General features: G+C 43.4%; 1 protein-coding gene across 1 annotated transcript in view; it reads right to left on the reverse strand.

Annotated features, from left to right (window-relative positions):
* Window positions 1–4,195: 4,195 nt before the first annotated feature.
* Window positions 4,196–15,165, reverse strand: part of HSD17B3 (hydroxysteroid 17-beta dehydrogenase 3) — a 53,696-nt gene continuing 42,726 nt past the window's right edge. The window contains exons 7-11 of the mRNA XM_047097827.1: window positions 13,679–13,713; window positions 12,298–12,379; window positions 11,581–11,646; window positions 8,225–8,374; window positions 4,196–4,315 (exon numbers count right to left, since the gene is read on the reverse strand). Of these exons, the coding sequence (XP_046953783.1) occupies window positions 4,217–4,315; window positions 8,225–8,374; window positions 11,581–11,646; window positions 12,298–12,379; window positions 13,679–13,713 (432 nt within the window). The 3' untranslated portion in view covers window positions 4,196–4,216. The remainder of the gene's footprint in view (window positions 4,316–8,224; window positions 8,375–11,580; window positions 11,647–12,297; window positions 12,380–13,678; window positions 13,714–15,165) is intronic.

Genomic DNA, 15,165 nt, shown 5'->3' on the forward strand with positions numbered 1-15,165 from the left:
TAGTTTTCTTTTGAATGCTCATTCTTGGAGCCCAGTCACCGTGCTGTGAGTAAAACCAAGCAGAACATAGAGGAGACATGTGTAGGTTTCCATCTAGCAGCCCAGCTGTGGTCCCAGATAATAACTCCCATCAATTGCCAGACAAATAACTAAGCAATCATTCAGATGTTTCCAGCTTCAGAGGCTGACTCATTTCCAGCCTTTGAGTCTTCCCAGCTGAGCTCCTAGATATCATGGAGCAAACCAAACTATCCCATTGTGCCCTTTCTGACCCACGAAATCTGTGGCACAAGAAAATGGTGGTCATCTTATGCCACTAGGTTGGGGGATCACTTGTTATATGGCAATAATACCTAGAATAGCTAACAAGCATGGTTGTCTCACATTTAAGCAAGTGAGACTTTAATGTCTGTAAGATATCACCTACTTTGCTGAAATCTTGAATTCCACAATGAGATATTTATTCTTTGAGCTTAAAGTATTACCCCTTTTGAAACATAGAGTATAGGCAGTAGCCCCAATTCAGAAGCCACCAACTATTAATGGTATGACTTTGAGAAAATCACTTAATATGTGGGTCTTATGTTGCATCTCTTTCCTCCAAATCTAATCTCTGTTCTTCCCCCAACCCCTGATCTGGTGTCCCAGGAGATTAACCTCACAAAATACATCAGTGAACTAGCTTCCAGTTAGATGTGACCAATAGCAGGCACCAGCAGGAGACCCAGAGAACAGCAGGGAAGTGAAGTTGAGGTACTTATTCTTGCAAAGGAAAAACACTCCTGTTTCTCCTCTCAACACTCTACTCCCAGTAATTCTGGTCACCAAATATGTGGAGAGGTTCCCACCCCAAGCAATTCTCAGACACCCACTCGGTGTCCTGTAATTTAACTCAATTCTGACACTCTTTACCTGAAGGGAGCATCAGATCCCACGGGTTAAAGGCTGTCCTATAACATTGCCCCCATTTTAGATGCCAATTGCAAATCCAGGTTATCACCTAAGCTTCTGACCAATTTAGTGGCTATAAAATGAAAGTGCCCATGACCCCTCCTCAGGTTCATTCATTTGCTGGAATGGCTCACAGAACTGAGGAAAGTAGTTTACTTACTAGATTGCCAGTTTATTATAAAAGAATACAACTCAGGAACAGCTGGATATAAGAGATACAGAGGGCAAGGTATATGGGAAAAGGCATGGAGCTTCCCTGCGCTCTCCAGGCATGCCACCTTCTTAGCACCTCCACATGTTCACCAACCTTAGAAGCTCTACAAAACCCATAGTTTATAGAGCCTTCATTATGTAGGCACGATTGATTAAATCATTGGTCATTAGTGATTGAACTCAACCTCCACCCTCTCTCCCCTCCCCAAAGATTGTGGAGTAGGAATGAAAGTTCCAACCTTCTAATCACATGGTCAGTTCCTCTGGCAACCAGCTCCATCCTTAGGGGCTTTCCAAAAGTCACCTCATTAATATAAACTCAAGCATGTTTGAAAAGCGGCTTGTTACGAATAAAAATGGCACACTTATTGCTCTTATCACCTGGGAAATTCCAAGGAATGGAGATGAAGATAACATATATTTATTATTAGAAATCACAATATCACAATCCTCTCTCCCTCTCTATGGGGTGGCCACAACTTGGCAGCTTCTCTCAGACGAGGGTCACAGCTGAGACAGCGATCCTTACACTGTTCTTTCTCCAGCACTCTCCTTCTTCCTCTCCCTTCCTCTGACCACCAGCCTCCTCTCTCTGTCTCTCTCATTGGGTCTGTAATTGCTCCCTTCCCAGCCCCTTCAGGCTTTGGGGTAATAAAAGCACCACTCTACTAACTCCGATGACTTCTCTATGCCCTCCCCACACATTTACAAATAATTCCGCAAATTGATCAATCATGCCTTCAGTTTCAGAACTCTGAGTTTCTGATTCTTCATTGTCAAAAAAAGATTCAACCCACTCAGCTTCCTAGATCAGTCAAGATAATCAACTGAAAGTCTCAGCCAGGGCCAATAACAAAAAGAGAAAGCACACTGAGCATTTCAAACAGAAGGGATTGAGTAGAAGGAATCGGTAACACTAAATTCAGAAGGCTGAAAGGGCAAAAAGAGGATACTAGGTAACTCAGCTATTAGTGGCTGCAGGACTGGTAGAACCAGTGGAGGAGGTGGTGTTTCTTTTTTTTTTTTTTTTTTTTTTAATTTTTTTTTTAATTTTTTTTTCAACGTTTATTTAGTTTTGGACAGAGAGAGACAGAGCATGAACGGGGAAGGGGCAGAGAGAGAGGGAGACACAGAATCAGAAACAGGCTCCAGGCTCTGAGCCATTAGCCCAGAGCCCGACGCGGGGCTCGAACTCACAGACCGCGAGATCGTGACCTGGCTGAAGTCGGACGCTTAACCGACTGCGCCACCCAGGCGCCCCAGGAGGTGGTGTTTCTATGAACTGAGTGCTCCAAGGGGGAACCGTTGCCTGGTCAATGCCCAAAGGGGGCATTGTGAAGGGTGGTAGTACATCCTTGCAGGCTGCTTCCTGGTTGGTGCTGAGTGTGGCTAACACTGTCCCCTCTGCAGAAGCATGGTAATAAGAGTGTGAATAGGAAGGAGTTTCCCTGGCCCTCCTACCTCCTTTTCTCTCCCAAATTGGCCTCCCATGGTCAGAATCTAATGCAAAACCAGCTGGCATAAGTGTCTTAAGACCAGAGTCTGAAACTTCCTAGCCCAGCATCATAGATCAGAGTATGAAAGGTGGGGCTTAGGACGGAAGACAACAAGTAAATAACCAATACATATGGGCACTGTAAAAACATTCTGTACTGTAGTTATTGTTACCCATAATTGAGAAAATTTAAGTAGATATCCACACCTCAGAATGAATAACTTTTCCCAGTCTTTTCCCCAGAGCAGGCTTAATAAAAGCTATGATATTACAGCCCATGATTTCCAACCTTACCAAGGGTTTAAATGTTCTATCTACCCTGTGCTTCCCCCCAGAATATCAAAATGTCCCATAAATTCCAACCAAATCTCCCAGACTCCTTTTATAAATAGAGCAGCAGTACATAAATTCTTTTTTCACACTACTAATGCCAATGATGGTCTCAGAAAAGATGAGTGCCACCAAGCGTCAGCAGCACCTAGAGCACGGTGATGTCATGGGGGAAACACTCTTGACCAAGGCCAGCCAAAACAGGGTTGCCTGCTGCTGTGCTCCTCCTCCAACTCCCTCAAGAGCTGACGGCTAATAGTTCCCCAAAACACCATCCCCATGTGTTGACAAGTAAAGCCCTCAGCCCAGCACCCTTAAAGCTGGAGACTTACAAAAATTTCATTTCTGCAGGTATCAACTCCTGCATTAGAGTAATGGTTTTTAAACTATTTTTATCAATATATGCTTTTCTGTTTTATTTTTGTGAGCACAGCCTGACATAGAACCCCAAATATAAATAAAATAGATAAAGCTGGTTATGCATTAGTTGAAATGGGAGGGTCCCAGAAACTGGCCTGATGCAGCTGTTGCCTGCACAACCTTCCCCTAGAGTTTTCTGGGTCTCTAAAGAGCTCAGGTTGAGTGCTCTAGGACTAGAGCAGTCTTGGTAAAGTTTAGTAACTTCAGACATTCTTTTTTTTTTCCTAAGTTTATTTAATTTGAGAGAGACAGAGAGAGTATGAGCAGAGGAGGGACAGAGAGAGAGGGAGAGAATCCAAGCAGACTCCACATGGTCAGTGCACAGAAGCTGACTTGGGGCTCAAACTCATAAAACTAAGAGATCATGACCTGAGCAGAAATCAAGAGTGGGACGTTTAACTGCCTGAGCCACCAAGGTGTCCCCTTCAGACTTTCTTTAACATAGCTATAAAGTAGCTTATAGGTATAATTGTTCTGAATATGCCAAGTATCAAAGGCTTTCTTCTCACCACATTTATGTTATAATCCCATGTAGAAATTCCTCTAGTTTCTCCTATAGACACTCCCATCTTCTCACAAAGAAAGCCACAAAACCCCATTGCACAACACATTTTTACACTACAGCTTTCCCAAAGATCTCCAGACTCAAGTAAAATGGAAAAAAAAAAAGTTGTATTTTCAGTACTGTATTTGTGACACAGCATCTCCAGCTTCAGAGGAGTGGCAGGTGCTGGTCTGCTCATAAGTTTTCTGCAGCCAACACGGAACTTGGAGAACAATGCTGGATGGAGCATCAGCCCACTTGGACTATATGGTGTTGGTATTGTGCTTGAGGTAGTCCATGTATTTCTTCTGGAATGTGCTGCTGTACAAAACCCAGGATGGGATCAGGTTCAGGAAGCTCCGCTTAAATAGACAAAAACACAAGTGTTTGGGGGGAAAAAAGAAGAGCAAACAAGTTACAACTAAACATCTCAATTTATAGTCATTATCTTTAAAAATATTTTTCTTTTTTTTAAGTTTATTTATTTTGAGAGACAGACAGAAAGCATGAGCAGGGAAGGGGTAGAGAGAGGGAGAGAGAGGATCCCAAGCAGGATCCAAGCAATCAGCATGGAGCCCAACACAGCACTCAAACTCACAAATCATGAGATCATGATCTGAGCCAAAATGAAGAGTCAGACACTTAACCACTTGGGCCACCCAGGCGCCCCTAAAAATATCTTTCTGACTACTGAACTTAAGTCTCAAAATCTTTTAAGCATTTGCTAAAATTTAAAAATTTTGTAGCACTTTCTCAGCAAGCAAGATTTTCTCAGAAACCAAAACAGTCACTTGTACAATCAGCCCAGAAGAAATTCTAAATTAAGAGAACTCTGTTCAGAACTCACCCCACACCCCTTTCTCCTTCTCTTAGTAAGCACTTCCTCTTCCTGGTGCCCAATCTCCCCAGTGTCTTCAGGTTCTTTTTACCAAGATTCTACTAAAATGAGATTCCAGAAAACAGTCAGAAATGCTCTTATTACCTTACACAATGCCTGAGGCATAATAGGTGCTAAGCAAATACACAAATGCATAGATGAATTCACGAACAAAAGTCTGACACAGCAAGGTATAAATTACTAACACAGAGCATTTTCTTGGAAAAGGAGGAGGGTGCTTCAAGCCAAGGCATGAATGCTTAGTTGGCTGCATGTCAGGCATAGGCACAAGCATTGGAAGGCTTCTTGCCCTCAAATCATACCCATGTCCTATAAAACTGGTCCAGACCCCCAGAATAAATCATTTTGTCTACATTGTAATCTTGGGCATCCAACATTCCTGCTCCCCACGAAACAACAGGCTTTCAACCAGAGGAAGATGTGAGCTTTTCAGGGAGTGTTCATATTCTTCAGACAGTTCAGATTCTCAGACCATTGCATTAATTGAGATATTTCTAAGTAGGGGACCAAAGACAGCTTCTGGGAACCAAAGTAGAACTCTTCTTCCACCAACCAAGTCAATGAGTGAATGCAACTTCTTCCTCAAGGACTTCATTTTTCTCCCCTTTAGAGCTTTTTAATCTTACAGCAAAATCAAGCCCTTTCATTAGCTCTGCCTTAAACTAAATATTTTGGCTTAGTGAAGTCATCCATAAAGAAAATAAATGATTCCAGGTCCCTACAAAATGTTCTAAAATGTCCCTTCTTCCATCTCCATTGCTGTCTACCCCATACCAACCTAGAAGGATGGTATAGATGAAACCAGGAAAAGCATGACATTGAGCTAAAGTGGACTTAAACCCTAGCTTCACCATTACCAGTCAAGTGGCCTTGGGCATCTGATCTAGCTCTGAACTTCAGTTTCTTCAACTGTAAAACAAGATCCAAATGACCTACCTTACTAAATGATTAGGAGGATTAAGTGAGGTATCCTCAAGTACCACACAGACTCTACCTTAGAGATCCCATTCTAATGTCAGTTCCTGCCCTAAAACTCCTTGGGAGTAAAGAGCATGTTGTCTTTGCCTTGCCTTTTTGTAATGGAACGGTTTTTTGTTTACCAGTCGATTCTACTTGATTACTCATAACTTTAGATTCAACAATCTTTCTAAGTCCCGGCAAACACTAAATTGGCTTTAATGATTTGTGTTTTCTCCTTTGCTTTCTCTTTTGCTTTGACAGGCACAAGGACTCTTTTGCCTAGTCTGTACTTGGCATCTGTTTGCCAGAAGAGATCTGATCTGTTACATAAGAAATCAAAAGAGAGGAGCTCCTGTGTGGCTTAGTCAGGTAAACATCCAACTCTTGATGTCAGCTCAGGTCATGATCTCAGTTTGTGAGATCAAGCCTTCATTGAGCTCTATGCTGAGAGTGCAGAGCCTGCTTGACATTCTCTCTCTACCTCTCTCTCTCTCTCTCTCTCAAAACAAACAAACAAGGAAACATTACCAAAAAAAGAAATCAAAAAAGAAAAGCCAAACATTTTTTTCAGCTTTTGACATCTAGAATTGCATTATATAGCAAAACAACATCCCTGCAAGATAGGCTATTGGCTCAAGAAAACATTTTCTAAATGCTGATGGATTCCATTAAAGACATCAACATCCCAGAGGATGTGTGTCCTTTGATATGTGTGTCCTCTGGGCTTAGGCTGGGTAGAGGGCTGGGGAACCAGGGGATTCAGATAAAGAATATGAAACTGTGTTAAATAAGTAAAGGTGGCACTGAAGGCAAAGGGGGAGATATGGAACATTATCTCAGCATGGTGAGGGAGGTGCTGACATTCGTTTATCCAGCATGAGTCAAGTCCATGTTGATGGTGATGTGGAAGTGAGAGCCAGAGCATGTTTATGAACCAAAGCTGCAGAAGGACTGCAGGGCTATGGCTGGATGAGGGAAGTAGCAGAGATTCAGAGGTCTGCAGTTACCAGCTGGCAGTTTACTGGCCAAGCCAAATGGACAGAAAGGGTCATCAAGCACCAGGTAGATGTGGGACATCAGCCACACACACTTAAGGACCAGCAGGAAATAGTGGAGATTTTTCTTCCCAATATCATCTCAGTGAGAGAGTCAGGAGAAAGGGATGCTCCCAGAAAGACTGAAAACTTTAAATAATAGACAAAAGCACATTTTCTAAATATGTAGTTTAGATTACCAGATCAAACTAAATTTAAACTCATTGTACATTTGTTTATCCACCACACAGCAAGTGGTAATCTGGAGAAAGACCAGATCAGCAATAGGCAAAATAAATATCTAACGGTCTTTCTGCATGTCCACTTTGTAAAAGTGTATGTTAAATTGGTGATTCTGCACACTGTTGGGGTTCTACAGTAAAAGTAGCAAGTAGTTCTCTAAGTCAATTCAGTATCTCTTGTAGAGTCTCTGTAAGTCCCAAGAGGTAATTGAATGCTTTGGGAAGATTTAGTGTATTCACCCATGAATCCTTCTAGCACCTGAGAGAGAAAGAGACAGTGGGGAGAAACCGAATTCCCATGGTAGAAAAGCACATGAGGCAGAGGAGAAATATGAGAAATATGTCTCATTTCAACATGAGACAGTTGAAATATGAAGGGAAAGTAAAGATCTGTCTAAAATGTGTTGGTGATACCGGCAACAGAACTGCCCTGACACTGTGTGTGTTTGTTTTCAGTATCAGCATGCAACAGTCAAATCTACCTGTGTTTCATGTTTGTGGTTGCTTCTAAAAGCAGCCTAGGGACAGTAGGAACTCCTCATACCGTATGCCACTGAATTTTATTCCCACATTTGGTGGAGTCCATGCTGTGCAAGAGCCAGCTTGTTCTTGCCCAAAAGAGCCAATCATGCACACTCCTAAATTCAAGTGCCATGACAACACAATGGTAGCTATAAACTCAGCCATGGGGGAGTTCTTAAACCATGGAAATCAGCAAACACTATAAATCAAAGGTTTTGGGTTTTTTTTCCTGGAAAGCCAGTTAGCTAAACATTTCCTAACACAGGGGGCCAGAGAAGACATTAGCAACCCCTTTCACCCCCACCCAGGGAAGCTCCCTGTGTCTTGGTCTGCCCTTCCCAAGCACTCAGGAAGCCACCTTACTTTTTGAGGAAAGAAGTGAGGCAGCCAAGGGTGATATTTGCCAATTTTGGGATTATCTATGGTCTGAGCACCCAGGCCTCCAGCTTCTCCTCTTTGCCACATATGCTCTTTAACTGGCTATATTACTACTTAGTAGCATACCCTCTGGCAGCACTAGAGGAAACGGTTGACTGTTCCAATAGCAAGGAAGAGCTCTGCTGGGGTTGCCTGCACACCTGCCTCTCTTGCTTTGAGAAAGAATTTATCAGTTACCAAGATTTCGTGGATGAGGCAGCCACAGGTTTCGTCTCCAATCATGACATAATTCAGTGATTCTTTAACAAACTCATCAGCAGTCTTGGTTACCATGTTGGTGTTTAGATACTTTGTCATTGGGGTCGAAACAGCATAGGGAGTCAGCACCTACAATGGGAAATAAAGGCCATAACACAGGAGCAATCTGCCCACACCTGAGCAATTAACACTTATTTTAACCACCTCTTCATTTTCCAATTCTGTTCTTCCTGTAAAAAGTCTCGGGATCTTAACTGATAATGGAGCACTGACAAGGCATAAACTGGCACAGAGCTGTGAATCAGAAAGGCTGGTTTCTGGTTTAACTTTATCACTAACTCAAGCTGAGGCCTTAGCCACAACCATGTCAGGTGGTTCAAATGTACATGGGGTGACTGAGGACATGAGTTATCTGTTAGACACGGTGGCCAGATTTCAACAATAAAAATGTAGGACACTCAGTAAAATTTGAAATCCAGACAAACAAGGAAAAAGATTAAAGTATAATATGTCCCAAGTATTACATGACCTACACCTATACCAAAAAAGAAATTACTATTATCTGAAATTCACACTAAACTGGATGTCCTATATTTTATCTGGCAACATTATCTGAGAAGTTTATTTCCAACACATACAGCCAAAGCTGGAGCAATGCAAAGCTGTCTGGATTCACACTTTCACACTTCAGTTAGGAGCCAGGAGTGGCACATACCTGATGATCTTCCCTATTGTGGTAAGAAAAATAAACAATCACACATTGTGCCTTGCAAATTCAACAGCATGTTTCCACCTGTGATCTCACCACACTGTGTCCTAGCACGAGATTTCATAATGGGGTTTCTTACTTTATTCCCAGACAGAGACCTCAACATCTTTAGAAAGAAAAAAAAGATCCATGCTTGTTTTCTTGGTTTTATTTTTTCTCACATCACATTTTCTTCACATTGATGAGGGAGCATAAGGCATGTTGAGGGCAAAATACAAGCTAGTGTATGCATGCACGCACACACACACACACACACACCCTGTGGGATATGTGTGATATTCCTCAGGGATGCCAGGCTGCCCAAGAACAAAGGAAAGGAAAGAAAATAAATGGTTAACTGTAGAGATCACAGTTGTACAGGGCATGGGTCTCCATCAGTTTATAAATATCTTAGTAAAGTACAAGAAAAAGGCAATCTTATCAATAGCCTAATCTCCAGAAACCTATGGACTCAGTTTCCTGGAGCCCCAACATCATGCCTCCATAGTGATGTGGGGAACAAAGGCAAGAAGGAAATGGCAGGTAAAATTAAATTTCCTTATAACCTGCAGCCAATTGACAAATACTTGAGACAAATACAGAGTATAACATTTCTCCAGAAACTCCCAACTGTCCTATGCTAATGCCTTACTACAGGAAAACAACCTTAATTTGACAATAGCCAGGCCTCCAGTATCTTTGAGTCCTCTTTAGCATATCAAAGTCCCTCTGGAGGCCTCCTTTTTGACTTTACCTCCCTCAACTCCATAGTATATAACCAGCCACTCTTCACAACCTCAGTGCAGCTCTTCCTGCCCATGGGTCCTGTCCCCATGCTTTAATAAAATCACCTTTTTGCACCAAAGATGTCTTCAAGAATTTTTTCTTGGCCATCGGCTCCAAACCCCCCCCACCCCAAAACTTAATCAATATCACACTTGAAATTGTGTTGTTTCATAACTGAATCTAATTATAAGTCGATCAATCCAATTGAATTGGTTCTCATAGAAATTAACAGTCATTAATTTGTATAACAGTTTTCTTCTAAAGATCTCAAAGTGTTACTCTTAGAGAAATATAAGAAGCGTGCATTCTTAAACCCAGTTTCCAGATACAGAAATAACTGGGTTTGAGAACGCATGCTTCTTATATTTTTTGACCCCAGAGCCCTTAATTATCAAAGCAAGATCTTCAAGAACTCCTCCCACCTTTTCTCTGGCATGTCAACTGACAATATCCAAGATGGCAGCTGCACCATCTGCCTGGGTCCCTGCATGGCTACAATGAGTTAATCCTCTCTACCAGCTTATAGTGAATGAGAAATAAATCTTTGCAGTTTGAGGCCAATGAAATTTTACGAGTTATTTTTTACTGCAGGAAACTTAGCCTATATGGGCAGCACTGTTGCAAAAAGAATCTATCTTCAGCTGGGAGTTAGAGAATGGATAAGAGGGGGAAGTATCTCATAGGTGACAATTGAGACCATCAGGGCAGAGAACAGAACTGTGGTCTAGTGACAGGGTTGTTATAATCATTCACCATGAAAGTGCTATTTGCAAAGTTCCTACCATTAACTCATTATCTGCCTATTGAATATGGCATATTGATATGCCTTTATCCTATAAGTGATTAATTTATAGGAACAGCCATCTGAGATGTTCTCACCTGAGTATTTTAATTGAAAATCAGTATGTACAGCAATGATTTTACAGATTTAACTGTGAGTGTACCTTTTCATTTCTAATAGTATGTCTTAAAGCTTCTTCCCAAACAATAATAAAAAACCTCTGTAAACTGTTTATTCCAAGTTCCAGAAAGCAGTTAACTCTATTTTGCTGAGCCAAGCACATATATGTCACTGACACCTCAAGAATCATACTGCACACTCTGCTGATGGCTGTGACAACCCTCCTCTGTTTAAGGTTGGGACAAGGTCATCTCCACGATGGTTCTGCTGTTGTAGGTGAAAGAAGAAGCCAAGCACTTCTACTCTAACCGCTCAAGAACCAGGGTGGGGATCTTTGTGACCTATCACAGATGAACAGGTCCCAGAGTACCCACCACCGCTGCTACTCCCTTACCGCCACTGCTTACCCCAACCGTTGCTACCCCCCCACTGCCACTACCCACTCTCCGACCGCCACTACACCCCTCGACGGCCACTACCCCCCAACAAATACTACCCCCTTCACAAATGCTACTCACTGCCCAACCGCTGCTACCCCCCAACCACCGCCTCTTTTCAATACAGATCTCTTGCCCGGTTTTCTTTTGCTTCTTCTCCACAATTCCTCCTGCCTAAACCTATCTCCTGCACCTGAGTCAGAGAGTAAAGGCTGGTCAGACAAGACCAAGACACTATCATGATGCAGTGCTCACTCACCCTGCCCCATTTCCTCCTCCAGCACCTAGGGCAACTACGGTGGCAGCTACCACTGCGAGGGTCACAGGAACTCACGTGGTGTCATCCAGACCCTCCCACCTGGCCATGCATGTGCCACCTGCCCTGCAGGAAGCAGTACCTCAGCTCCATGGGAATCCACACTTCCTAGCCCCAGTCCCACAGACTCAGAGCTGTTGACCTCACCTGGATAATGATTCCTTTCCTTTTATATTCCGCTTGCAGGGCTTTGGAAAACGTACACACAAAAGCCTGGAGGAAAAAGGAGAAAACACTTAAGGGGAGAGCTTGCTTTGTCCTCAGAGCCAACTTATTCAGATCTTAAAGGGACTGCAGGGAGCTGACCTGCTTTACCTTAAAATGCAGCAGTTTGTCTAATGGGAGTTAGGACTTCTTGGCCTGGGAAGAACTCCCTCAATGAGCAGGAACATATATTTTGGGATTAATACATGCCTAGGGCCACTGCATATAGATGACCTTACCCAGAGAAGGCTCTCCCTTGTCTCAGTGCCAGGGAACACCCCCTCCTCTGAGGGTTTGGTTTTATGACTAAGGCATGGGCCACCTGGCTAGGCCTCCAGGACAGAAGAAAGACACAGTGCTACTTGCTGGAAGCAAAGGAGCAGGGCTATCAAGCAAGAGGCTGAGTGGGGCCTGGAGTCCCATGGGGACTGCGCTTGTCCAGCTGTGCTGCCTCAGGGCTTCATCAACCCATGGGCATCTGCTGACATGGTTCCCAGATGTCTGCTGATGAGCCCTGTACACAGAAGCCCCCTGTACATTTGCTCTCCAGGCAAATCTGTCCATCAGCTTGCCAGATGATCCAAAGTCCAAAGGAAAATGCCAGCTAGGAGAAACAAGAGCAGAAGGAGAAGGAAACTTGGACTGCATGCCGCTGCTCACCTTGGAAGCCGAATACGTGGAGTAGAGTGGCCAGGGAAAGAGGGCCACCCCGGAAGAAATGTTCAAGATGAGACCTTTCCGCCTAAAAATCAAAGAAGTAAAGTTCTGAATGTTTTGCTGCCTGGTCACACACAGCTTGAGAAGAAAGAAAACAAAGGGGCTCCTGTGACCACTGGAAAAGTCCACCCTCTCTAGGCTGCTGTGTGCACTAAGTGTTCTCCCCAGAACCATAAGTGGCCCTTTCCTATGGTGTAGACCCCAACACCATACAGTGATGTTACCCAACAGTCGTGACATCAAGGGCTTGTGACTCAAAACAGTGGCTCTGCTATGACAAACATCCACCATCAAAATGCAGAGAACCAACTCCACTCAGACAAGACTCAGGAGAAAGGGGTCCTTCTTTCTCAAATGTGACCACGTAAGTTCAAGGCCCCTTCTGATTCATAGAGATGACCCAGGATAGGACAGATGTCAAATGCAGAATCCTTTCTTGGGTGGAATTTGACAGTCCATCATCTGTTCACACAGGAACCCATGCACAAGTCTCCAGGGTCCTTACTTAATCCTTTTGAAATTCAGTAACTTTAATCCTTCCCAGTTAGATGGATTCAATTCAGAAAAAAACAAGAAACTGCAAATTAGAATACAAGGCTAAGCCCCTTCTTCTAGGGAAGATAAAACTATCAACCTTTTGTGTCTAATGAATACCACCTGAGAAAAGCCAGTTCCCAAAGGGGTGTTGTAATAGGGTAATAAAACTACGGACTAAGTAGAGACACCGACAGGTGGTGATTTTTACTACAAAATTTGAGAAATAACAAAAGATAGCTTTGATCTCAGGCCAACCTCTGAAGTTTCTTTTATGTTCAACATGAGTTAATCTTTTTTAAAATTTTTTTCAACATTTATTTATTTTTGAGAGACAGAATGTGAGCAGGGGAGGGGCAGAGAGAAAGGGAGAACACAGAATCCAAAGCAGGCTGTCAGCACAGAGCCCATCGTGGGGCTTGAACTTACAAACCATGAGATCATGACCTGAGCCGAAGTTGGAAGCTCAACCGACTGAGCCACCCAGGCACCCCAAGTTAATCTTTTTAATACAATGTGTGGTGAAACCACTGTTCTCTTCCTCCCTCCAGTAGATGCCACATTTGACCTTCAAATAGGCTTATCTGTTTGCAAAGCTGGCCTGGCCCAGAATGCTACATTTCCTGCTGCAATCACCATGTCCTTTCATCACAGTTTTTCTGTTGGTTAAAGCTGCAGCCAGATGAACCCTATGCCCCACCCTCCCTACCCTGTCCCTAGTCCCCAGGCCAGTTAACTGTCAGGCCAGGGAGGCCATGTTGTTCTGCGCTTTTTCAAAAAAAGACTTTACCTTGATTCCATGCGTTTCAGAATTAGCTGTGTCATCTGTAAGAGGAAGGGTAGAATTAAGCCCTCTAACAAAGGAAGTTAGTAGCCAGTGGGTGGGGGCTTAGGGAAGCAGGTGCCAGAGGAAGTAGGAAAAAAGAGCTTTATCTCTCAGGTGGCCTTGAAAATCTGCTGACACTCGTTGGAGATGATTCTGGCAACACTAGAGTATGAATAAAACCCACAAGAGGCAACCTAGACTAATGGCAAACTGTTAGAGGCTTCTGGTTTCTTCCCCATAAAGCTAGTCTTCCTGAAAAATGAGGGCAGTGAAAAATTATGGAAATTGGCTTCCAGCCATGGGATCAACACTGAAGTTCCCCAGATACTTTTCATTCTGGGAGACAGGCATAAGTAGGTGGGCCATCACAAACTTCACCCATGAGTTAGAAGTAGGAAGGACGTCAGGAAATCTAACAAGTGTCCGTGAACGTCTCACATAAAAGGAATGAGATAGAGAAGTACATCTCTTCAATCCCACAGCAGCCAAGTAAGCAGCTCACAGGTGGACTGTGAAATAGCTCCATATACAGATCATGTCTATCTGTCCAGTGGAATTACAGCAGTGTGAAGGAATCTGTTCCCTGTCCCAACTTGCCTGGCCCTGGAAGGGGTTTTTCCTACCAGTTCTGCAGCTTAAATGCCCCATTAAAAGAGCTTTTCATGTCATAATTATAAGGCACTCATTTTAAGAGTTAAGGAAGAGGCAGAGGCACCTGGGTGGCTCAGTTAAGTAGGTATCTAACTCTTTATTTCAGTTCAGGTCATAATCTCGTCATTGTGAGAGCAAGCCCTGTGTCCAGCTTTCCACTGGTCATGGAGCCTACTTAAGATTCTCTCCCTCTCCCTCTGCTTCTCTCTCTCTCAGGAAAGAAAGAAAGAAAGAAAGAAAGAAAGAAAGAAAGAAAGAAAGAAAGAAAGAAAGAAAGAAAGAAAGAAAGAAAGAAAGAAAGAAGAAGAGAGAGAGAGAGAAAGAAAGAAAGAAAGAAAGAGGAAGGAAGGAAGGAAGGAAGGAAGGAAGGAAGGAAGGGAGGAAAGGGAGGGAGGGGCAAACCCACAGACTGAAATGTTCTCAAAAGTACAACTGAGTGGAATCAAGCATGTCTCTAGAAGAGGCTTGAGAAGAGAGGATCCAAACAGAAGGGGAGGGGCAGAGAAATAAAGGAGACTGAAGACCAGAAGACAAATTTTGCCTATTTTTCCGTGTTGTCTGGGGCCCTACAGGAGCTTCTCAGTAGGCTCTATGCCTGCCATCATCCTTATATCATAGGTCAGGACATTAATCCCAACCCTGAGGGCCTCCAGATAATGTTTTCACTGCTCTGGGGCAGCAGTGAGGGTGGAGTGGCAGTAGACTACTTCCTGAAAGACTGGGTTTTGAGGTAGACAGGAGAAGCATGAGGACTAGATGATGCCCTCATCTTCCCCTTGGCTCTCTCTCCCCTCCCCCTA

This window comes from Lynx rufus, unplaced genomic scaffold (assembly GCF_022079265.1).
Source record: "Lynx rufus isolate CCGP_SWC_20201006 ecotype Redwood Valley unplaced genomic scaffold, mLynRuf1.p SCAF_10, whole genome shotgun sequence".
Classification (NCBI taxonomy): domain Eukaryota; kingdom Metazoa; phylum Chordata; class Mammalia; order Carnivora; family Felidae; genus Lynx; species Lynx rufus.